The sequence below is a fragment of the Lepidochelys kempii genome, chromosome 7 (assembly GCF_965140265.1).
Source record: "Lepidochelys kempii isolate rLepKem1 chromosome 7, rLepKem1.hap2, whole genome shotgun sequence".
Lineage (NCBI taxonomy): Eukaryota > Metazoa > Chordata > Testudines > Cheloniidae > Lepidochelys > Lepidochelys kempii.
Window position 1 is genome coordinate 86,519,030 of NC_133262.1, and position 25,348 is coordinate 86,544,377.

A 25,348-nucleotide genomic window follows, 5' to 3' on the forward strand; every position below is an offset into this window, starting at 1 on the left:
TAAAACCACTGTAGATGAAACAGGCTAATGAAACTTAATTTTTCAAGGGTTTATAACTCCGTTATTTAAAAGTTCATTGATTTAAAACTTAGTATACAAGATAACCACAAGAAGTAGAGCTATCAAACCTAAACTCAGTTTTAGACAGGAAATGTGGAGCGGGACCCTGGATCCCAGCATCTCCCCTTGAGATATTGTGATAAGCACGATCTTCCCATGCAAACTTCTTGAGTAGGTGAATAGTCAGTCACTGCTGTTTTGACATCTACTGTATTGCTCAAAATATGCAGTTAATGTAGGATAAAGCTTGGAACAAAGATACAGAACATGTAAAGGTTTGTATAAATGGAAATTAAATGAAGAATACTCCAGGACCAGAATGAAATAAGAGGAAACCAGAAAAAGAAGTTATGGAGTACAATTTATACATCATGATCTACAAAAGGTTGTCATCTGTATCTGAGGTCCTTACCTGGGCAAATTCTAAAGGAATTCTGTCAAAACGACAGAATAAGGATTGTAGGATTTGATCCAATGTTACTTTTAATTTAATTTTAGGCAGCTAGTAGAGGAGTTTAGAGCTCTATAGAAGCCTGCCATCACTACAATGTTTAAATAAAACTATACACATCAATTTTGGGTGAATGAGATGATATATTCAAAGTCATGAATACGTTTTCAGGTGATGGAATCCTTCTGGACAGTTATTTTTTACTTTTACAACCTATCTAGGGTTCAAAATGTTAGCTTCCTCTAAGAACTCCGTGTATATGGTAGAGGCGAGCGATAAGACACTTTTTAGAGAAGCGAATTCTCATAGTTCTAGTGTTCCATACTGGCCCTAGATGTAAGGTTTCCAGTATATGATTTAAGCATTGGTGCAGACTGAATTCACAAGAGCTATGAAAGTTTAGAGTTGAAGGAAAAACTGCAGTAATTGGTGGTACTGTAATTATTTACTAGATAAGAAAATGTTTTAAAATGAATGAACAAATCATTGTTTAGAAATAACCTAACTGGGCATGGTCTCACAGAGCTATTGCTAAAAATGGCATCATCTACTATTTGAATAGAGGGGAAAATTGAGACTTTAACCATTGGTATTTATTTACTTACACCTTGGGGAAAACGGGGGTGGGGTGGGGGGGGGGGGAGGAAGGAAGCAAGGCTCCCTCCCATCCGTACGGCCCTGTTCTCAGGTAAGTACCTGGGACTATTCTGAGCATGGAGTCCTTAGCACTGGTACCGGCGGAGTCTGATGGGGGTTCCATGGCCAGGGGTGGCACTCTTTGTCTGTTCAGGCCGATGTACCAGGTATCGGGGGGTGGGAGGGAGTTACCCACCCAGGATCTGATGTCGATCCCATGTCAGCCTCTAATAAAATGTTTCCTGAGGCAGAGAGTCTGGTTCTCCTGATTATGGGCAGGAAAGGAGAGACAGATACTGCATCTAGACGCAATGTGGGCTTCCTCCAAGCAGTACAAACAGTGCTGGTGCCTGTCGCTGATGGAAAACGAGTGAGGGCAGGAAGCACAGGTTTTGAACCCATGTCTTCAGCATAATCCATTACCCATGACTGGGTACTGGAGATGGGGCAGGATCTGTGTGTAAAGTTTAGCCAGAAACCCCACCGAAGCAGCGCCCCAACTCCTAAATCTGGTACGAAACGACATATCGAACAGAAAACAAAAAAATAAATGTAGAACTAGGAAATCTAAACTATGAACAGTACTAAGGATTTTTTTTGAAAAATGCATCACAAGGATGATAGGAGAGTAGAAGCTCTGACTCGGATCATGCAGCAGTGAGAAGGAAGTGGAGATACCTATGGCTCGCCGTGCCCTTTAGTGCCTTGGGCAAGACCGTTACGTGGCACAGGGCGTATATGCAGACTGCCGAACAGTACTATTTTCAAAAGCTCCAGCTCTGGCCACATGGTGCATGCGCATAACCCTCAGTGGAATACAGATAGGGACCACAAATCTTGAAGAACATTCCGTTGCAGGTAAGTAACCTCATTTCCTTCTCATGAGGAAGCACTAGTGTGGTAAAAACAGCACCATTACATGACCACTGCGATGCCTGTGTAACACTTTCCGATGGGGGCAAGAGGCTAGACACAGCACTGAGCATAAAGAAGAGAAGGAAGAGGAAAAGAAAGAGAAATGATAAGAGAGGAGAGGGGGGAAAAAGCTACAGAAGATTTTACCAGTACCATTTTTAGGGGGTTGCAGGAAGGATTAAGCTAAAGTGCAAGAAATTATTTCTGTTCTGTATACATTCTATTTCATTCTGTCTCTATAGTATGTACCATAATTTGTATAAAATATTAACTGTGGATGGCATGCAGCTCTTCCTTCAACTTTTGAGTCTTGGGCAACTTAAAATTATATTTAGCAGCCCAGAGTCTTATCTCAGCTGTGTCATTGTAAATTTCTATTACACCCATTAAAGTTGGTGAAATTAGTCCAGATTTATATCACTGAAGGTGAAAGCAGCATCTGACTCATCTTTCTCATACACTGTATATGACAGACTATTGAAAAGGTTGATTCATCCAGGGTATCAAAGAAATCTGCACTTAGATATAGCAGGGAAAAATACGAAAAACGCTGAGGGTTATTTCTTGAGATTAGCCCTTCTTAATACCTTGAATAATTAACTATACCCTCTTTCTGATGTGACCTTGGACTGTTCTTGGTCTGGTATTTTTCATTTTTGTCATGCAAACTACAGCTTTCCCTCTGCAACTCCAATGAATTATAAAAAAAACAATGCTGCCTCTTCAGCAATCACAGAAAACAGAAGTTTCATGAAAGCTACAGAAGTGGTACCATAAATGTGCAAAGTTTTAAAAACTCAGCATATTGCAACAATCAGTACAGTAGCTGAAATGTTTTTGCAGTTCCGTAAGCTGGCAAAAGAAGCTGAATAAGAATAATTTCACTTGCTACATGACTTTTCTCACATAGTTTTCTGTATCTGGCAAATATTACCTTACATGGATAAAACTCACTAAAACACACTGTCCTGTTTGCTCCTGCAAAGCTTGTAAAAAGCTCCAGCCTTTGGGCCCACTCAGACTTTCACTGCAATCACTGTTAAAACTCCTTCTGTTTTCAAAGGGAGCAGGATCATGCCCTGTGATTCTTACTCTTGACTCCAACAGCTGTGTAAAGTTAGTTCCCTGAAAGTTAAATGGTATTTTAAGGATTAACATTCTATCACTTTCTATGCAAAAGCATCTGTATAAAACCCTGAGTACTTTCAGCTTTGTTTATACCAGGTATCTGCCTTTTCAGACAGCTGAACTTTCTATTTAGTTTTACTCTGAACTGACCCAACGAAACTGACGTTTGCAAACACACAGCTAGAGAGCTTCTTTAACAACTTCTTGATATAGTAGGCCTTGATCATTTTAAGTCAATGCTGGGTTGCTAGTGATTATTACCTTAGGTAATGCTAAACCAGCAGGATATGACTTTGAACATATAGTCATACAAATGTAAACACAAAACTGTTACACCCACCACAGTGAATGCCTTTAGCACTCATTGCAAGGCCGTGATAGAGAAATGAGGCTGTACTTCAGAGATAGATGGGTTAAGAACGTCATTTAGAAATTCAAAGGAACATTTTGTAGTAGTTTGTAGCTAACTCTAATATTTCAACATGGAAGTCAAGATGAGGAGTGGCTTAAAGTCATTATAATGTACGTTTGAAAAAGAAATATAGAATAGTGAAAATATCTTTCATTAGGGAATCAATGTTACAAAACTTTTATTGCCATGTTTTGGAGTTTGAGACAATTTAAAAAAAGAAATAAAAAATTAAAGCGTTTGAACATATATTTGTAGAAGGGTTTAATTTTGAGGCATTTGGAGTCTACACTAGACAAATTATGGCTTAATTCCTTAAAGTGGACTAATCAATCAGTGCTATTTGCTGACATTTGCCTTTTAGGCCCAGATCCTGCAAACACTTACACATATACTTAACTCTGCTCCCTTGAGTTAAAGTGGACAACTCACAATAGTAAAGTTAAACGTGTATGTTTGCAGGATTGCCTGGGGCCTTACTCAAACACCAAAAGTGTCAAAAGAATTTGAAGAGCAGAATAATGTTCAGAATACTCTTCTACTTAGGTATGTGCTTCTTTGCTTCCTATCCGAAATTATCATGAAATCTTAGACTTGGTACTTATTTATGTCACCTGAAAGGGAGACAAGCATTCACATGGCATTGTAATGTATTTATGTGCCAGACATGCTAAACATCTGTATGCCCCTTCATGCTTTGACCACCATTCCAGAGGACATGCTTCCATTCTGATGATGGGTCCTGATTGATACTGATCCAAAGCAGTGCAGACTGGCACACGTTTATTTTCATCATTTGAGTGAGATGCAACCAACAGAAGGTTGATTTTCTTTTTTGGTGGGTCGGGTTCCATAGTTTCTGCATCTGAGTGTTGCTCTTTTAAGACTTCTGAAAGCATGCTCCATACCTCATCCCTCTCAGCTTTTAGAAGGCACTTAAACCTTCTTGTCGAGTGCTGTAGCTCTCTTTAGAAATCTCACATTGGTACCTTCTTTGTATTTTGTCAAATCTGCAGTGAAAGTGTTCTTAAATTGAACAACATGTAATGGTTGGTTTCAGAGTAACAGCCGTGTTAGTCTGTATTTGCAAAAAGAAAAGGAGTACTTGTGGCACCTTAGAGACTAACCAATTTATTTGAGCATAAGCTTTCGTGAGCTACAGCTCCGATGCATCCGATGAAGTGAGCTGTAGCTCACGAAAGCTTATGCTCAAATAAATTGGTTAGTCTCTAAGGTGCCACAAGTACTCCTTTTCTTTTTGCGAACATGTAATTGGTCATCATCAGAGACTGCCATAACACAAAATATATGGCAGAATGCGGGTAAAACTACAGAGCAGGAAACAATTCTCCCCCCAGGAGTTCAGTCACAGATTTAATTAATGCATTATTTTTTTAACAAGCATCAGCAGCATGGAAGAATGCCCTCTGGAATGGTGGCTGAAGTATTAAGGGGCATATGAATGTTTAGCCCAGTGGTTCTCAAACTTTTTTTTCGTTGACCACTTAAAAATCGCTAAGGGTCTCAGCAGACCACTTAATGATCTTTCCAAATGTTGTCTGTACTGTTAGCTAACTATTGTAAAGTGCTTTGGATAAAAGCGCTGTGACGGTGTCCCCCATAAGGCTTTATGGAAATATGCTTATGAATGTATATATGACATAATTGGAATATGTAACATATGTGTAAATATGTAACATATCTATGTAAAGGTTATGATCTACTGAATCTGTTAATCCTATTTGTATCCTATCATTTTTGTATTCGAAGTTATGAATATTGGCCATGTACTCGTTTGATTTCTAAATAACCTTAGTAGAGCATTTGGTCAGTTCCTGGAGAAAGGAATTTGCAAAGTTAAGTGTCCAATCAAGAAGCACTTAAGGAACAATGCACCTTGGAATGCTCCAATCCACATAAGAAGTCTTCCTGGAGACATTCAAGATGCCATGTCAGCAATGGCTTCTGCCTGTAAAAACTGTGAGTCATGCATGGACATGTGATTTGCCCCGGTGACTCCAAAACTCCATCTTGGAGCTGGACTTTGCATAGGAGAGAGGAGGGGTCTCCACCCACAAGAGAAAGTCTATTTAAGCCTGTGGGAGACCCCTCCATTTTGTCTTCAGCTGGCTAAGGAGATAGCCTCTCCACGCCCAAGGATACCTGAAAGAAACTGGAACAAAGGACAGTAACTACAGGGGGTGTGAGTGATTGCTGGACCCAGACTAGAAAGAGACTAGTCTGTAAAAGAGAGCTTACTGGAACTGGTGAGGATTTTATCTGTATTCAGTTTGATTAGACATAGACTTGCGTGTTTTGTTTTATTTTGCTTGGTAATTCACTTTGTTCTGACTGTTACTACTTGGAACCACTTAAATCCTACTTTCTGTATTTTATAAAATCACTTTTTACTTATTAATTAACCCAGAGTATGTATTAACACTTGGGGGCAGGGGGAAACAGCTGTACATCTCTCTCTATCAGTGTTATAGAGGGTGAACAATTTATGAGTTTACCCTGTATAAGCTTTATGGTAAAATGGATTTATTTAGGGTTTGGACCCCATTGGGAGTTGGGCATCTGAGTATTAAAGGCAGGCACACTTCTGTAAACTGCTTTCTGTTAAGCCTACATCTGTTAGGGGACGTGGTTCAGGCCTGAGTCTGGGTCTGTAGCAGGCTAGTGGGTCTGGCTCCAACAAGGCAGGGCACTGAAGTCCTAAGCTGCCAGGGCAGGAAAGCAGGGACAGAAGTAGTCTGGACACATCAGGTGGCAGCTCCCAGGAGGTTTCTGTGATCCAACCCGTCACAAGCGCAATATAAAAAACAATAATAATTAACGTTTTTTTGCTCCACAAATAGAAGCACACAACTCAAATTTTAATATGTCTTACCTTTCTAATGTGATGGATGTGCCCTCTCTCCCAGCCACAGCAGCCCCCCAGGCTGGGGCTGGGAAGGAGTGGGGTCTCTCCCTCTCTTCCCCCACTGCAGCAGCCCCTGAACTGAGGCTGGGAAGGAGGGGGGGTCTCTCCCCGGTGGCCGCAGCCCTAGAGCTGGGGAAAGTCGCCTCTTTCTCTGGCCACTGCAGCCCTGCAGATCCCAAATTTCCCCCTCCCTCTCTTCTCACCCCACTGCCCCCTCCCACCTACCCCCTATTCCCCCCAAGGCCACCACCTCACCTTACATGTGCATCTTCTCCAGGGTCCAGGCACCTAATTAGTGGAGCCATGCCTTCGTGGCTCCACTAATTAGGTGGTTGTCCCTTCATTCTCTTGTGTGCAGCCACCCAGATGTGTACCTTAGAGGGAACTATCTGCAGACCACCGTTTGAGAACCTCTGGGTTAGCCTATTTGGCATGTAAATACCTTGCAATGCTGGCTATAAAAGTGCCCTGTGAACACCTGTTCTCACTTTCAGGTGACGTTGTAAATAAGAAGTGGGCAGCATTTTCTCTTGTAAATGTAAACAAACCTGTTTGTCTTAGCGATTGGCTGAACAAGTAGTAGGACTGATTGGACCTAAAGTTTTACATTGGCTCTAAAGTTTTACATTGTTTTGTTTTTGAGTGCAGTTATGTAACAACAACAAAAGATCTACATTGTAAGTTGCAATTCGATGATAAAGAGATTGCACTACAGTACTTGTATGAGCTGAATTGAAAAATACTATTTATTTTGTTTTTTACAGTGCAAATATTTGTAATCAAAATAATAATCTAAAGTGAGCACTGTACACTTTGTATTGTAATTGAAATAAATAATTTTGAAAATAGAGAATATCCAAAAATATTTATAATACATTTAAATTGGTATTCTATTTTTTAACAGTGCAATTAATTTTTTAAATTGAGTTAATTAGTTTTGAGTTAATTGCTTGAGTTAACTGCGATTGACAGCCGTAGTTCCTAGTCTTAAAATTCCTTATCAGCATCATTCTGGAAGAAATCTAGATGGCTTTATTGTGCTTGGAGGAAGAGAGCAGCTAACTTTCACAACTATCCTGCTGCCCAAAATCTTGAAGTTGAGCACAGGAGATTGATTGGATGTACAGTGGGAAGGGATGGACCTTTTCAAGGGAGATGAGCAGTCTTTTCAGTCTAGGATTGGTCCTGCTGAACTTTTATTGCTATACTCTCTATACTAAGCAATTAGGGGTCTGAAAAGAAAAAAAAAAAGACCTTAATCAAGGTTCAAATTGAGCTGCTATATACTATTACTTTTCACTGGAATAAGGTACTTGTCACTATGCCCTAGTAAGTATTCTATGCCTTGCAATAACTCCCTGTCTCTTACACTGTTCGGATTCCCCTGGGTTTCCTTCCTTTTCTACTCTCTTACTGAACCAATGCCCCAGCATGATGTTACGTGACATATGTTTCTCCAGGAGGTGCCAACTGTCATGTGGGAGACATAATACAATTGACTTGATTACTTATCTAATTACAACCAGGTAAGCTGCTGTGCCAAAGTGCAGATCTGGTGGTTGCAAATGCAGGAGGTGATAAATCTTACGAAGAAAGAGAAATGGGGAAAAGAAACTACAGTCATTACAGCATGACAGGAAGAGCTGATAATTCTCTTGGGGGAGGCGAGAAGAAAGTGAGGGTCTACACACTGAGGTACCACAGTGATGTAGCAGCAGCCTTTCCCTTGAAGACATGGCCATAGTCAATCTACATGTAGAAACAATAGACAGCAGACTTTGTTTACCATAAGGAATTTTAGAGAGAAGAAAAATCCCATCCGTGTACTACCACTGAATTTAGCTGGCAGCCTGAGTCTGGTTTTACAACACTCAATCCAATCTGTAGAGGAGCAGGTTTACTTAAATTCGTATTAGAAACAGGTCTATCCCCTGTCCACAAGAGCTTTGTTTACCATTGGGCTCCTCTGGAAGCCAGTGGTAGCACCAGTGGTATCTTCTCCCTCATCCACCTAAAACTGCCTAGTTTGGAGGAAGCCTGAAAGCTCTTGTGACAGCTCTAATCCTGCCAACATGCTGTGGGTGCTTGAGGGGGTCAACCAGGGTGTGGACCAAGGGGATAGTGGATATAATGTACTTAGATATTCAGAAAGCCTTCAACAAGGTCTCTCACCACAGGCTCTTACACAAAGTAAACTACCATGGGATAAGAGGAAAGGTGCTCTCATGGATTGCTAACTGGTTAAAAGATAGGAAACAAAGGGTAGGTATCAATGGTCAGTTTTCAGAATAGCGAGACGTAAATAGTAGTGTCCCCCAGGGATCTGTTCTGGGACCAGTCCTATTCAACATATTCATAAATAATCTGGAAAAAGGGGCAAACAGTGAGGTGGCAAAATTTGCAGATGATGCAAAATTACTAAAGATAGTTAAGACCCAGGCAGACTGCAAACAGCGACAAAAGGATCTCTCAAAACTGGGTGACTGGGCAACAACATGGCAGATGAAATTTAATGTTGATAAATGCAAAGTAATGCACATTGGAAAGAATAATCCCAATTTTACATATAAAATGATGGGGTCTAAATTAGCTGTTACCACTCAAGAAAGAGATCTTGGAGTCATTGTGAATAGTTCTCTTAAAACATCCACTCAATGTACAGCAGCACTCAAAAAAGCTAACAGAATGCTGGGAATAATTAAGAAAGGGATAGATAATAGGACAGAAAATATCATGTTGACTCTATATAAATCCATGGTACACCCACATCTTGAATAGTGGGCAGATGTGGTTGCCCCATCTCAAAAAAGATATATTGGAATTGGAAAAGGTTTAGAAAAGGGCAACAAAAATGATTAGGGGTATGGAACGGCTTCTATATGAGGAGAGATGAATAAGACTGGGACTTTTCAGCTTGGAAAAGAGACAGCTAAGGGGAGATATGATTGAGGTCTATAAAATTATGACCGGTGTAGAGAAAGTAGATAAGAAAGTGTTGTTTGCTACTTCTCATAACACAAGAACTAGGGGTCACCAAATGAAATTAATATGCAGCAGGTTTAAAACAAATAAAAGGACGTATTTCTTCACACAACACAGTCAACCTGTGGAACTCCTTGCCAGAGGATGTTGTGAAGGCCAAGACCATATCACGGTTCAAAAAAGAAAAAGATAAATTCACAAAGGATAGGTCCATCAATGGCTATTAGCCAGGATGGGCAGGAATGGTGTCTATCCTCTGTTGCCGGAAGCTGGAAATGTGGGACAGAGGATGGATCACTTGATGACTACCTGTTCCGTTCATTCCCTCTGGAGCACCTGGCACTAGCCACTGTCGGAAAACAGGAGACTGGGCTCGATGGACCTTTGGTCTGACCCAATAGTACCATTCTTATGTTCAGCTTGGGGAGCACAGGCCCCGCGGTCATAAAGCTCAGCTCAGGCGTGTTTGGAGGATGCTACCCCTGCAGGCCTGGCCTTGGCGCCGCGGGAGGTTTTCTCTGCAAACCGAAAAGCTCGCACAGCTTTTGCAGAAGGTGGGTGCTGGGTAACACCTGCCTCGGAGCGAGCAACTGCACTGCAGAGCCAGGGCCAGCCTACGAGCCGCAAGGGAGCCGGCAGAAAATGGCCCCCTTGGCGAAGGGCTGCAGCAGGCTGCGTTTCGTCCGTACGGTTCAAGGCGTGGGGCCCCTGCGGCCTCGGGACAGGCAACGCGAAGCGACGGCGGGCTCCGGCCGCCACGCCCTGCCCCGGACTTTGGCTTAACGCTCGCCGCCACGGCCCCGGCCAGTTCCTGCACGCAGGGGGCCGGGCCAGCGCCGAGCGGGGGCGCTGGCGGAGGAGGAGCCCGGCCGGAGCGGGGAAGTATCGCGGTGCTGCCGCCGCCAGTCGCTCTCCGAGCGTGGAGGGAGGGAGCTCGGCTCCCGAGCGGTGCGCGGGGCGATGGGGTCGCGGGCCCGCCCCACTCCTCCCTGGGCAGCCGGCAGCTGGTGAAGCCCGCAGGGCGCAGACCCGGAGCCCGCGCTCTCCCCCCGGGACATGGCAACCGAGCCCCCGCGCCGAGCGCCGCCTCAGCCTACGGGGCGCCCGGAGAGCGGGCAGCGCCGCGCTGGGGACGGGGAGGAGGCCGAGCCGCTGCGGGGCTCCGCGCGCGAACCGTCCAGCGCCTCAGTCGCGGTAGGCGGGGGCAGGCGGGGGTTGCTGAACGGCTGCGTCCCGCTCTCCCACCAAGTGGCCGGGCACATGTACGGCAAGGATAAAGGGGGTGAGTGCGGCCGAGGGCAGCGAGCAGGGCGTGGAGCCCGCCCCTACCTAGTCGGGAGGCTGAGCCTGGGGTGAGGGGAACACACCGGGCTCTGGCTGGCTTCCTTCTTCTCACTTGGAAGGTGGGGTCTTGTCTTCTCTTCTACGCCGGCCCCGGTGTGATTTGAACTTGGGTCCCGTGTTTCGACTGGGTCGTGCCCATCCCTCCCGCGCCCCATTACGTTTAATCCTCCTTTTAATTTCCTTTGGGGGTGCGGGAGTGGATCTGCTGTTCTTTGCTTTGCTATGAGCTGAGCCTCCCCTGTGTGGTGTCTCTGTGCTCCCCTTTTGCCTGTTGGGGTGTGTGAACCCTATTTGGGGTATGGATCTATTTTCTAGTCCTATATAGGGATTCCTACTAAGGAAGAAGTTGTGTGAAAGGGGTAAAACCTGCATTACCACCCAAGGGACCAACACATGTCAGTTTCTCAGGAGAGATTGTTCTTAACTAGAGGTTGTACAAAATTACAGGAGCCCCATTGCATTGGGATTCTCTAGAATGAAGGGCTTGAGTGTTGGAGATTTTTTCCCAATACAGGTTTCACTGGGATGACTGAATAAGAGTTATAAGGAAAACATCAGAGTGAGGTGTAGCTGAATATAATGATGGTGAATGACTAAAGAGAGGTTTAGTTACCATGCAAAAAGTGTCTTTGTCGTTTGGAAAAATCTTGGGGGGGCAGGAGTACCCGTACTCTGAGTAAAAGAGGGAACAGTCAAATCTCAACAACAAAGGTTTTAATCACATTCATCACGCTACTTTAAACAAGCGTCTTTAAACAAATCACCCTTTTGGTGATATGTTGGGAATATTTCTGGGTTAGGCAATACAACTTGTCTCTGAGGTAATATTAATAGACCCAGCTCAGTAGGTACAAAAGGGTCTGTGGGAAATGTAAGTCATACATGATTATCTAAATGGAAATACAAGTGACTGCAGAGCCTTCCAGATATTAATTTTTTTTTAGCTGTTAACTGAGAGGAAATGCCCATTTTTTTTTGAATGGATGTACATCTTAATGGATCCCTAATATTCTGATAGCTTCTTTTTAATTGTCCTTCTGGCTTCTGAGATACTTTTGGTGAATACTTTCCTCCCACAGTACGTGTAGTACTACAGCATTGAAGTTTTAGGTTGCTGGTTAGGAAAATATATTAGTTGAACCAAAAAAAATATATGCAGTCAATTGTCTCATAAACTAGATATTAATCTATTCAGAAAAAGGAGTACTTGTGGCACCTTAGAGACTAACCAATTTATCTGAGCATAAGCTTTCATGAGCTACAGCTCATTTCATCGGATTGTACTCTTTTTCTTTTTGAGAATACAGACTAACACGGCTGTGACTCTGAAACCAATCTATTCAGAGAAATTACTAGTCCAACTGAAGATGTTTTGTCTGTCCACTTAAAAGTAGGTTTCATTTAAATAAAATCTGTTTCTCTGCAATGAGCCTCTCTGTAATACAGTTAAATACCTTGTCCATCATAGCAAGGTTAAGTTTGTTGGTGTGTTTTCTGCAGGGTCCCTCCCCCAAAGTATGCAAGCATATAAAAACAGTAGCTACTAGAGAGAAATTGGATAACTATTAAATTTTTTTTCCTCCTCTCATATCTACATATAGAAGCAGCCCACAAATTTATGTCTGATAGATAAACGTACATCTGGACCACAAACCTTACACATCAGATACACTAATACAGATAGTCCATGTCTAATATCTTAACCACGGTCTTTCTAAATAACATTACATAAGAAACTGCAACATTATGTGGTATGGTTCTACTCCAGTTTAAAATACTCATAACTTCTTCTTGTCCTCTGAATATCTGTCCTTCCTCTTTCAGAGGAAATGCTTCCCCAAAAAGAGACTTAGGCCCAAGTCCACAAAAGTATTGAGAAGCCTAGCTTTTATTAGTGCCAAGTATTAATAATGTTCATCCTTGTAAAGAACACAGAGAATATTTTCTAACTGTTTTCTGACGTGTGTGTATGTGTGTGTTTAAAGGGAAAATTGGGGGCGTGGTCTTTTTTTTTTTTTTTTTTTTGAACACTTGCTGTATGATAGATGGGAGTGGTTGACAAGTCATATCTGGTAGTGAGCACAAAGTTATGAACAACTATAATGGCATTATGACTGTAAATATAAAATTTAATTTGTATATTAATTTTGCTGCCTCTCAGCATAAGTCTTTCTTTTCCATGAATGCAGTGAGCATTACATTGACCTTGTGAGTCTATGTGAAATTGTCCCTGCTAAAAATGTTTTGTATGGTAAGAAAAGGTATGTTCCACGATCCAGCACGTATGATGATTGTTTTCAGTAGCATCGGGCAATAAAAATATTTGGCATTTCTGTTTGAGTGTAAGGGGATGAGTGATTAGTTGATATCAGAGGGAACATATTAGTGATCTATCAGTCAGGATGAAAATGTAGTCCTCAAGCTCTTTGTTGGAGTCCAGGGAGATTGTAGTTTGAAGAATGTTTGTAGACATCTGTTGGTCTCCCTTATTCATGACAGATTGATGGGACTAATCTGATGACAAGTTTCAAAGTGGGAAAAGAATCTGTCACCCTATTTTCAGAAGTGATAGTGGGCTATGTTCCTGGTCCATCTTTGTAAAGTATTTTGAGATTCTTTCAAAGGATCATGTTTCAGAGGAGCAGCCGTGTTAGTCTGTATCTGTAAAAAGAAACCGATGCAACCGATGAAGTGAGCTGTAGCTCACAGAAGCTTATGCTCTAATAAATTTGTTAGTCTCTAAGGTGCCACAACTACTCCTTTTCTTTCAAAGGATCATGTCTTTGTTTTTCTACTGAAGAAATAAAAGGGGGTGTCTTCTAAAATAAATGTTCAGACTATTTATGTGAAAAATTGGTTTATTTATAATGCCATCAAGGGTACGTATTGGATGTAATGTGAGAATATTTGTGCAATAACCGAATAAAGTAACTTTCTTGTTTTGGTCATCCGAGCATGCGTAAAGGTGCACACACAGTGAGAAAGTTCCATTGTGTTTTCTATTGGTGGAAGTCAGCTTTTTGACTGCCAACCTTCTTTACTAATTGTTTATAAATGCATTGAGATGTAGATCTTTATTGCGCATGAAACTAAATTAAACCAAACCCACTGTGATGTTCCCCTCCGGTGTTATCTGGACCGGTGATCTGCTAGGTCATGCTAATCCTTGACTCTGGGAGCCGACCTTACCGTGCTCTGCTGTGAGTACCCCCATTCCTGGGCAATTCACACACAGGAATGTAAGCTGCTCCTTGGATTGTGCAACCGAATGACACTACCCAATATTTCAGGTCCCAAACACAACCCTAGGAACCTCTGTCTTGCAATGTCCAGTTATGTCTGCTGGACACTGAAAGCTTATATGGGTTCGCCAGTTTAACAAAGAAATTGATATGTACCAGGCTTGTTATCCCAAGCGGAGTCTGGGACACGCTTCAAACCAAACACACTGCTTCAGGTAGAATAAACATATTTATTAACGACAAAGATAAATTTTAAGTGATTATAAGTCAAAGCATAACAAGTCAGATTGGATCAAATGAAATAAAAGCAAAAAGCACTCTAAGCTGCTCTTAACACTTTCAGTGCCCTTACAAACTTAGATGCTTCTCACCGCTGGCTGGTTGCTCTTCAGCCAGGCTCTCCCCTTTGATCAGTGCTTCAGTTGCTTGGTGTGGTGTCTGTAGATGTAGGTGGAAGAGAGTGGAAGAGCGAAAGTCTCTCCCTTTTATCATGTTCTTTCTTCCCTCTTGTCTTTGCCCCCCCGCTCCCCCCTTTAGAGTCAGGTGAGCGTTACCTCATCACAGTCCCAAACGGACCAAAGGAAGGGGGGTGACTCACTCGAGAGTCTAACAGATCCTTTGTTGTTGCCTAGGCCAGTGTCCTTTGTTCCTGTGACATTGAGCTGGGTTTGTCCCATACATGTCCTGATGAGGTGTGAACTGCCCTTCTGCTTCTGGCGAGTTTTTGCCTGGGCTTGCTTTAAGCTTTGAGGACACATTTTCAAGCCTCGTAACTGTACACATAAAATTACAACCTGTAACATTACCATAACAGTGCTTAGTACATCGTGAGCCTTTTGAAGACATGACAAACTTTGCATTAGATACCCCCCCCAATCATATTATAAGGATGAACATGGGGGTGCTGGGTGTTCCCCCAAGGTACAGAACGTCCCACCCACATACTCCCAAACTACATTAATATGATTCTCAAGTGGTGGTGGTGGTTTTGTTTTAGGTGGGTGGGAAGGAGAAAGAATCTTGTCCTTGTGAAAAGTGCTAGGTCTGGAAACTAACTAGACCTCCCCTTGCCATTTGTTAGTAGATTTTAACTCTTGAAGTGTTCTGTATTTTTAAGAATGATTGTACTAAACTCTTCAAGTAATAAACTTTTCATAATCCAGTGTCACATATCAGAGGTAGGTAGCTGTTTAAAAGAACAAACAAACAAAACCCCAAAACAAACCAGCCAAACACTTGTATAACAGTTTGTCCTCAAAGTTCAATATTCATCACATTTCATTTTGTTAATTCAGTATTACGTGGGTTTTATTTTGAGAAGTATTTGCTTGGCTTTGTATGTTGTCTAATCTTGATGATGCAGTGGCAGAATGTAAGCTCTAGGTTAACTGAAGTTCTGTATGTGGCCTTTAACATTGAGATTGTTAGTAATTCAAACATTTGTCAGTAGAGTACCATGTTCACCTGAGGGTGTGCTTTCCACCATGTCTACACACAAATATATGTAGAAAAGGGCTGTTCTTCAAAGATGTGTTATGTTGATCCTAGTGAGTTATGAGGCCCGTATTCACTTTGTGTCTGGCAGTTCATAATTGTGGAATGTGTTCAAAACCCAGTCTTAGCAAACAGCTTGATTTCAGTCTTAAATTTATACCGCTTAAAAAAAGCCTGTTACTAATGATGCAGCCAACTTATAGACTGTGAACTAATTTTTGACTGAATGTCCTTGTAGCTGTGCCTTTAGAGAGAGGGGCACATAATTCATATGCCAATATCTAAATAAAGGACAAAAATTAAGGACTCTAGAAAACTATATTCAGCTCTTAGCACACATTTTAAACTGTTGTTAAGCGACTGCCAAGACTTCTTTACCTCATTTATAGCACCTGCTACGTTGCATAGGCCACATAAGTAACTCCATTCCCTATATAGTTGCGTGTGTAAATAGAAATTACAGAAAAATATAAAACCAGGCTTATTTTAAAAAAAAAAAAAGCCATAGAAGAAGCAACCATTTCCAAGACTTACCAAAGAAACCCAAACAAATGTAATTATTCCCAGAAAGTCACCATTTTTAGTAGCAATAAGAATTCTACCATCCACTGAGATGTCAGGGGCCACCCAGCTTTTTTTGTTTGTTTACCACAGGGGTGGGCAAACTTTTTGGGCTGAGGGCTACATCTGGGTGGGGAAATTGTATGCGTGGCAAGGGGTTGGGGTGCGGGAGGGGGTGTGGTGTGCAGGAACAGGCTCGGGGCAAGGGATTGGGGCAGAGGAGGGGGCAGGATGTATGAGGGGCTCATGGAAGGGGGTTGGGGTGCAGGAGGGGTGTGGAGTGCAGGAGGGGGCTCAGGGCAGGGGGTTGGGGTGCGATGGGGGCTCAGGGCAGGGAGTTGGGATGCAGGAGGGGTGCGAGGTGCAGGCAGAGGGCTTATGACGGAGTTGGGGGGGGCGGGGTGCAGGAGGGGTTTGGGCTCTGGCCCAGTGCCGCTTACCTAAAGTGGCTCCGGGGTGGCAGTAGCATGCACTAGGGCCAGGGCAGGCTCCATGCCTGCCTGTCCTGGCCCCATGCTGCTCCACTCTGAGAAGTGGCCAGAACCATGTCCCTGCGCGGCCCCTGATGGGGGGACCGGCACAGGGCTCTGTGCGCTGCCCTTGCCACACCTCCAGGTACCTCCCTGAAGCTCCCATTGGCCACGGTTCCCCGTTCCTGGCCAATGGGAGCTGCGGGGGGCGGTGCCTGGAGGCAAGGACAATGTACGGAGCTGCCCCTTCCCCCGAGGCTCCAGGGACGTGGTGCTGGCTGCTTCTGAGAACGGCACGGGGCCTGCGGCACCATGGGGGCAATCCCGCAGGCCAGATCTAAAGCCCTCACAGGCCGGATCCAGCCCGCGCGCCGTAATTTGCCCACCCCTGGTTTACCATGTTTCATAAACTTTGAAGGGCTAAACTTCAGAGTCAGAACTTATTCTAGGTACTTTTTTTTTTTTAAACCAACAGCATATTAGTACTTCTGATAACTGTCACTCTATGCTTTCTTCTGTTTTGTATAGAAGAATTTATCTGAAAAGTTAGGAATGAATAAATCATAGAAAGAAGCTTGTCATCACAAAGTGGAATTTTTCTTTTTGATCAGAATGACACTCTTCAGTTTCTGTTCTCTATTAACAAAAATTTAGTAGTGGAGGGGTAGAAATCTCCTTAAAGGCACAATATTGTCCTGCCCTGTCCTTGTGATGAGGACAGTTTAATGCAGGCAGTACTAGCTCTTGGTGAGCTGCAGTCACTCTGAGTCTCTCCCTTCTTTTTCCGTCTTCTGCCCAACCATATATTTTGACTATGTGCCAAAACAATTAATTTAAGTAAATGTAAGATGACTGAGCTGAGAGATTCAGTTAATTTCTTACACTGTTACTTTGCAACATTGCTATCAGCTAAGCCAGAAGGCTGATTTTAGCAAAATAACGCATATGCAGGAAAAAATGACTAAGCCTTTTAAAACTTACATTGCCTATTCATTTTTGTTGTTATGGGCATTTGTTGGCTCTTGTTATAGTAGAGTTAAATAGCATGGAAACTTTTTCAGGCATAACCCCGATTCTCCATTTGTGTGTTCATAACTTGCTGAAACCTGAACATACTCTTCACTAAATGAATATAGAATTATTTTTGTCTGGCTTAACTCTTACCAGGAATTGAATAGCTTTGAAAAATAACATAATATCAGTCACCCTATAAAAAGGAGAGTAGTTTTGTTCTTGTTGTTATATGCTATTCTAATCCATATAGGTTTTTATACCAGGGTGTTCACGATTATATCTGAGTGTGGTGTTCTTTCTCTCATCCTCTCCTCAAAGGGAGAAGTGAGTGGATGTTATGTTTTGCTAGCTGTTTTGTTAAATATACTTCTTGCTATGCTCATGTTAGAGAAGCGAGGTCAAAGAAATGCACCTTGACCTTAGAATGGAAAGTGGTAAGGTTTGTGGTACTTCTTAGTTCCTGGGGGAATTCATGCCACAGTCTTGGTCCACCCCTTGAGAAGGTTGTCTCTTGCGGTGATGAGATTTACTCTTGTTGTTCAAGAGTTTAATTGTGCCAAAGGAGTGAATGCTGCTTGTAGAAGCAATGTTATCTAATGAACAAGTAGGTTTCTGACCAGGCCACAGCTGAACTGACCAATCATGAGTCTTAACAAACACACACTGAGGTGAGAGTCCAGCGAAAACTCAAAGATTGGGGCAGCTTTCTTAGACTGATCTGCTGCCTGTGCCACCATACGGGTGAACAGTCTTCTGAAAGCCAGCAAAATTATCGCATGATAAAATTTTTCCAAGAAGTTTTGACCAATCGCAGGCTTTGCACTTTCCTTTGATGACTAGGTCAACAGAGTATGCACTCTCAACAATTGCCTATCACAGGGTTCAGTGCTAGCACCGATCTCGTTTAATATGTATACCACCGACCTTCCCCAAACAACATCATGGAAATCTGTCTTTGCTCTGACTACACAGGCACAGGATTTACCTACTGTAGAACAAGTCCTAACCAAGAACCTTAAAAGCATGGAAGAATATTTCTTATATTGGCAGCTAAAACCAAACCCCATTAAGACTGTAATGTCAGCGTTTCATCTAAACAGTTGAGAGGCTAGGATGAAATTGCATGTAGACTTCTGTGGCCAGCAGATAAGACATGATACCACCCTGAATGATCTTGGAGTGCCATTTGACTGAATTATCACATACCACCAGTACCTGAAAAACGCACATGACAAAGTAAAGGATGCATGTAAATCTCCTCTAGAAACTGTCAGGAATGATTGGAGAAGTGGATGCAAAAAGCTTTTTGGGCCTCTTCACTAGCCCTTGTCTGCTCTACCACAGAATACTGCTCGTCTGTCCAGATTGATGGCAATCACACATCACTTGTCTCAACATCACCATGTGGATCTCTATGGACACAGCGTAATCAATTCCATAACCATGGCTTCCTGTACTGGTACACACCAACCCAGCCCAAATTAGTCGCAACATGAGAATCCTTCTGGAGTCTCATCATGTTTGAGGGAACAAGGGTCTTCCAATACATGAAGTCTTAAATAACATACTGAGATTTCCAATTCAATCCCAGAAAACCTTTTTGGCTTGGAGTGCAAGAGCTTGAAGACTCAGCATTTTGCTGTCCAAGATTAATGACGAGCAAGGTGGGAGGACACGAACATTCCGAACAAACATCTCATCTAGGATCCAACTGGGGAACCCAGTGGCTTTTCACTCCCGTGGAAAATATGGTCCACTTTGAACTGCATATGTATATCATGTGGCAGATGTGTCTACTTCCTCTATACATGGAGGCTGAGCCATGATCCTATTTGTGAGTGTGGAATCGGACGTCAGCCTATGGGACACTTGAACTAGTGTTCCAAATGATCATATCCTGGTGCTATCTCTGCCATCTACTCCACGTCACCTAAGGCAGTCAATTGAATTGCCAACCTAAACTTTAATATTAATGTTTTTAAGCCATATGAAGGAAGAAGAGGTGCAAAGTTGTTGGCCAGTCTCTTTCCTGGAGCTTTAAACAGCCTTTTTGGTATTCTGGGCCCAAAATGTTGGCTTCAGTTAGATGAGCTTGTAGTTGGCCTTTGGCTAGATTTCTCAGGAATGACAGGTTTGACAGTGGGTGATTGTTGGCTAAGATTGAAGTATCTAGGGTGGGTTTCTTTACTGTTTGAAAGAAAAAGGGAAGTTTTCCTTTTTTGAATGGGGCACTGGCTGTTTTGGTCAGGAGTAGCGCTTGTTATTCATTTCTTTCTTTCACAAGCTAAGAAGGACCTGGGTTGGATTTATATCTTGGGTTGGGTCTCCTTTAAGGTGTCTGGAACTACTTGATGAGTGAATACGTTGAACTCAGGGAATGCAAGTTGCCTGTTTGGATCCACTATGCCTGCATCGCCCAACCATGTTGTTTGAGAAGGCATCCTGAATGTGCATGATCTTTTCAGTAAAGTAGGATGATAGTGCTTTGATGCAGTTGTAGACACTCAGGCCATGGCTACACTACCAGCTAAATTGGCACAGTTGCGATCAATGCAGCAGTGTCGATTTAGCAGGTCTGGTGAAGACCTGCTAAGTCAGTGGCAGAGTGCTCTCCCATCGACTTCTGTACTCCACCTTCCTGAGAGGTGGAAGCTATGTCGATGGGAGAGCATCTCCCGTCAGCATAGTGGGGTGTAGACACTGCTGTAAGTCAACCTAAGTTACGTCGACTTCAGTTACTGGCGTAACTTAGATCAACTTGGGCCATGTTTACGTTACCCGCCGGATCGGCTGGTAGTGATAGATCTATCGGGGATTGATTTATCGCATCTAGTGTCGCGTCTAGTGTAGACACAATAAATCGATCCCCGATCGCTCTGCCGTCCACTCCGGAACTCCACCACGGTGAGAGGCAGAAGTGGAGTCGACGGGGGAGCGGCCGCCATCAATCCCATGCCGCGAGGACGCGAAGTAAGTGATTCTAAGTCGATCTAAGATACGTCGACTTCAGCTACGCTATTCTCATAGCTGAAATTGCGTATCTTAGATCGATACACCCCCCAGTGTAGACCAGGCCTTAGAATGTTAGTATAGACCAGCCCACAGAATTAAATGATTTACCACTTGGGATAGCTTCTTGGGGTGGGATTTGGCAACCTCAATGGAGGCTGATAGAAAGGTTCTCTTGGCCTGTAATACAGCCTCAGGATAGGCTTTGAGGAATTTTTGTTTTGCTCTGTCTGAATCAGTCTTTGTTTTCTGTCCTCTGCATTTAAGTTTCTGCTCATCTCTCTCCATTCAACAGAGGGTGTCAGAAAACCAAGGAGATCTGTGTGGGGCAATGGGATGGAAGGAGCTGTTTTCTGGGGTAGTGTGCCAATGGCTGAGGCCAGTATAAAATGGTAATGATTCACCAGGTCCTCGACTTCTTGTCCTGTGGGTGGAGTACTGTTGTCCTTTAGCGGGCTGTGGAATTTGTTTGGAACACCAAATTCAAGAGAGATTCTTACACTGCTGATGTAGGTTTTTTTTTTACCAGTATTTTAACTAACTTGTCAAGTCACAGTCCTGTAATGTTCCTTGGCAAAAGAGAACCAAAAAAACCCCTAAGTAGGTAGAAATTATAAATCAAATATTTTCCTCTCAAAAGCCTTAAATTTTTCCATAAAGTTTTAGATGGAGCTGGGATAAACAATTATATTTATGAATGATTCATTCCGGCATGATGCATCAGTATGTATTGCTTAAACAAATCTAAAGTGTGCTCTTGTTTTCTTGTGTTAGTGACAAAGTAAGTGTTTGGGATTTAGCTCAGAAATCATAGGGGTCAGAAATTTGAGAAGTGTTAACTTGTTAAAGACCTATTCAGAGAATGGAAAAAATGAAGTTAGATTTCTTTTTGATTAGTAAAGGTGAGAGGATTAAAATAGAACTTGCAAAGGGGTTTGTTTATAACTCATCAGATTGTCTGTCTGTTTTCAACATTATGCTGATTGCAGGATTCATATCTTTTAGCGTCGCTGCCAGTTGGATAACAATAATTAGTACAAAATGTTGATGTTTTGTCATAAAACAAAAATCCCTTTACAAATTTGAAAACTCTTTTGATTAGCAAATATATAACAGTCCTATATGGTTATCAAAATGTCCCATAATTAAATATAATTTCTGCTTTCGTTTGTAATTTTTTTTTTTAAACGGTTTAGCTGATATGCTTACAAGTATCAGGGTATGGTAAAATATACTGTACAAGCTAGAATGCCTTTAGTGAAAACTTTATAGATAGTGGAACAAACATGTTCTTAAAACTCTCATTACAGTGAGAAAATACTTCTTGTACTGCCATAAAGGGCCCAATCTGGTCGCATTCCACATGCATAATAAACATTGTCTTCAGATTTTCCTGTGCAGAACAGCTATGGGATCAGTAGGTTCCTGTAAAAGTCACAGGAACAATAAAACTATTTTGTTTCAGAAATATTTTGTCCACAAAAGGACCAGTACTCCTGGCATGCTGTTTTTAAAAAAAAAAAAATCACTTTCTAAAAGAATCATTTTTTATGATTAATGCCTGAACACTACATAGTGTATCAGTTAAAGTTGCTACGCACACAATATACCTAACAAAACTTCATAAGACGGGAAATGAAAAAAAATAAGGCATTACTACTCTCAGCACATCAGCACTAGTGAAGTCAAGGGAGTACAACCTCAACTTTGCCCTAGTCTTCCAGACCCTTTTTCTCAAGGTTCTTCTCACTGGACCACCTTCTTCTGACCAGACCTTTCTGCCTCTTTTTCTTTCCAGCACAGTACTATACTATAAAATCACTTGTGGGAGTGGTGGAAGGAAAGCGGCAGAAAGGTCTTCCATCCCTACTTGTGTAGAGTTAAGATTTCAATTATTTTCATATAAAAATAATTATAACTTAACACACTTTCTACAAGAACTCTTCTCTTCTGCTCTCCTTTTCCCTAATCCCTGCTAAGAGTTCGGTGATTGGGGCTGTGTTTGCTAGGTTCCTCTCTTATTTGTAAAGAACAGTAGGAATAGCTTACACTGAGCAGTTGGGCTACCTCTTGTTTCATATTTGCTAGCTTTAAAAGACCGGATGGTTGCATTCTTTAGAATTAAACTATAAACGAACTGTTTGTTTTTCTAGGCATACTGCAGCATCCAGATGGCACAGTCTTGAAACAATTGCAGCCACCGCCTCGAGGTCCCAGAGAACAAGAGTTCTACAACAAGGTAAGAGTTGTTCAGTAAGGAAGTGGCCTGTCTTAGTGAAGGGAGAATGTTGTGTCTGATTCACTTAATGTTCCCTACCCATCACTGACTGAAAAAGTTACAGTGCAGTGTCAAGGTTTAAGTGGTAAGTAATGCACCATCCATATATAATATAGAGACTAGGATTCAAATCCTGCTTTCCCGGTGTTGCAGGTTTGAATGTTTGTTGCATTAGCAGAGTTGTCAGGACATTTGTGTGTTGCCTGGATCTTGCTGTTAGTAGAGTTTCTGCTGTCTGAGTCATAGAATAATAGTATCCTGGAATATCAGAGTTGGAAGGGACCTCTGGAGGTCATCTAGTCCAACCCCCTGCCCAGAGCAGGACCAATCCCCAACTAAATCATCCCAGCCAGGGCTTTGTCAAGCCTGACCTTAAAAACTTCTAAGGAAGGGGATTCCACCACCTCCCTAGGTAACGCATTCCAGTGTTTCACCACCCTCCTAGTGAAAAAGTTTTTCCTAATACCCAACCTAAATCTCCCCCACTGCAACTTGAGACCATTACTCCTTGTCCTGTCGTCTGCTATCACTGAGAATAGTCTAGATCCATCCTCTTTGGATCCACCTTTCAGGTAGTTGAAAGCAGCTATCAAATCCCCCCTCATTCTTCTCTTCTGTAGACTAAACAATCCCAGTTCCCTCAGGCTCTCCTCATAAGTCATGTGTTCCAGACCCGTAATCATTTTTGTTGCCCTTCACTGGACTTTCTCCAATTTTTCCACATCCTTCTTGTAGTATGGGGCCCAAAACTGGACACAGTACTCCAGATGAGGCCTCACCAATGTCGAATAGAGGGGAACAATCACGTCCCTTGATCTGCTGGCAATGCCCCTACTTATACATCCCAAAATGCCATTGGCCTTCTTGGCAACAAGGGCACCCTGTTGACTCATATCCAGCTTCTCATCCACTGTCACCAATAGGTCCTTCTCTGCAGAACTGCTGCCTAGCCATTCGGTCCCTAGTCTGTAGCGGTGCATTGGATTCTTCCGTCCTAAGTGCAGGACTCTGCACTTGTCCTTGTTGAACCTCATCAGATTTCTTTTGGCCCAATCCTCCAATTTGTTTAGGTCCCTCTGTATCCTATCCCTACCCTCCAGCGTATCTACCACTCCTCCCAGTTTAGTGTCCTCCGCAGACTTGCTGAGGGTGCAATCCACACCATCCTCCAGATCATTAATGAAGATATTGAACAAAACCGGCCCCACGACTGACCCTTGGGGCACTCCGCTAGATACCAGCTGCCAACTAGACATGGAGCCATTGATCACTAGCGGTTGAGCCCGACAATCTAGCCAACTTTCTACTTACCTTGTAGTGCATCCATCTAGCCCATACTTTAACTTGCTGACAAGAATACTGTGGGAGACCGTGTCAAAAGCTTTGCTAAGGTCAAGGAACAACATGCTTTCCCTTCATCCACAGAACCAGTTATCTCATCATAGAAGGCAATTAGATTAGTCAGGCATGACTTTCCCTTGGTGAATCCATGTTGACTGTTCCTGATCACTTTCCTCTTGTCTAAGTGCTTCAGAATTGGGTCCTTGAGGAGCTGCTCCATGATTTTTTCGGGGACTGAGGTGAGGCTGACTGGCCTGTAGTTCCCAGGATCATCCTCCTTCCCTTTTTTAAAGATTGGCACTACGTTAGCCTTTTTCCAGTCTTCCGGGACTTCCCCGGATCGCCATGAGTTTTCAAAGATAATGGCCAATGGCTCTGCAATCACATCCGCCAATTCCTTTAGCACTCTCAGATGCAACGCATCCGGCCCCATGGACTTGTGCACGTCCAGCTTTTCTAAATAGTCCCGAACCACTTCTTTCTTCACAGAGGGCTGGCCACCTCCTCCCCATGCTGTGCTGCCCAGTGCATAGTCTGGGAGCTGACCTTGTTGGTGAAGACAGAGGCAAAAAAAGCATTGAGTACATTAGCTTTTTCCACATCCTCTGTCACTAGATTGCCTCCCTCATTCAGTAAGGGGCCCACACTTTCCTTGGCTTTCTTCTTGTTGCCAACATACCTGAAGAAACCCTTCTTGTTACTCTTAACATCTCTCACTAGCTGCAACTCCAGGTGTGATTTAGCCTTCCTGATTTCACTCCTACATGCCCGAGCAATATTTTTATACTCATCCCTGGTCATTTGTCCAATCTTCCACTTCTTGTAAGCCTCTTTTTTTGTGTTTAAGATCAGCAAGGATTTCAGTGTTAAGCCAAACCAAATGCACGGGCCAGGTAGGGCTTTGGGATCATGCACCTGTTCCATGGGCAACAATTCCACGTATAACACTTGAAAAACAAACAAAAAAAGAAAAACCGACCACCACCACACACCTATTTTCTCTCATTGCAAAACCACTATGTGTACTTCAGCTTCTTATTCCACCCCAGTTTTCTATATAATGTCTCAAAATCCTATGTTTAGAAATG

At 42.8% G+C, this 25,348-nt stretch overlaps 1 protein-coding gene across 3 annotated transcripts in view; it reads left to right on the top strand.

The window, feature by feature from the left end:
- Positions 1-10,394: 10,394 nt before the first annotated feature.
- Positions 10,395-25,348, top strand: part of IPMK (inositol polyphosphate multikinase) — a 78,815-nt gene continuing 63,861 nt past the window's right edge. Inside the window, exons 1-2 of one of the 3 annotated variants that reach the window (XM_073353675.1) lie at positions 10,395-10,789; positions 22,795-22,880. In XM_073353675.1, coding sequence (XP_073209776.1) covers positions 10,564-10,789; positions 22,795-22,880 — 312 coding nt within the window. In that variant the 5' untranslated portion in view covers positions 10,395-10,563. Of the gene's footprint in view, positions 10,790-10,831; positions 10,911-22,794; positions 22,881-25,348 lie in introns of those variants that run through there. The other 2 variants (XM_073353677.1, XM_073353678.1) reach the window with 2 other exon arrangements.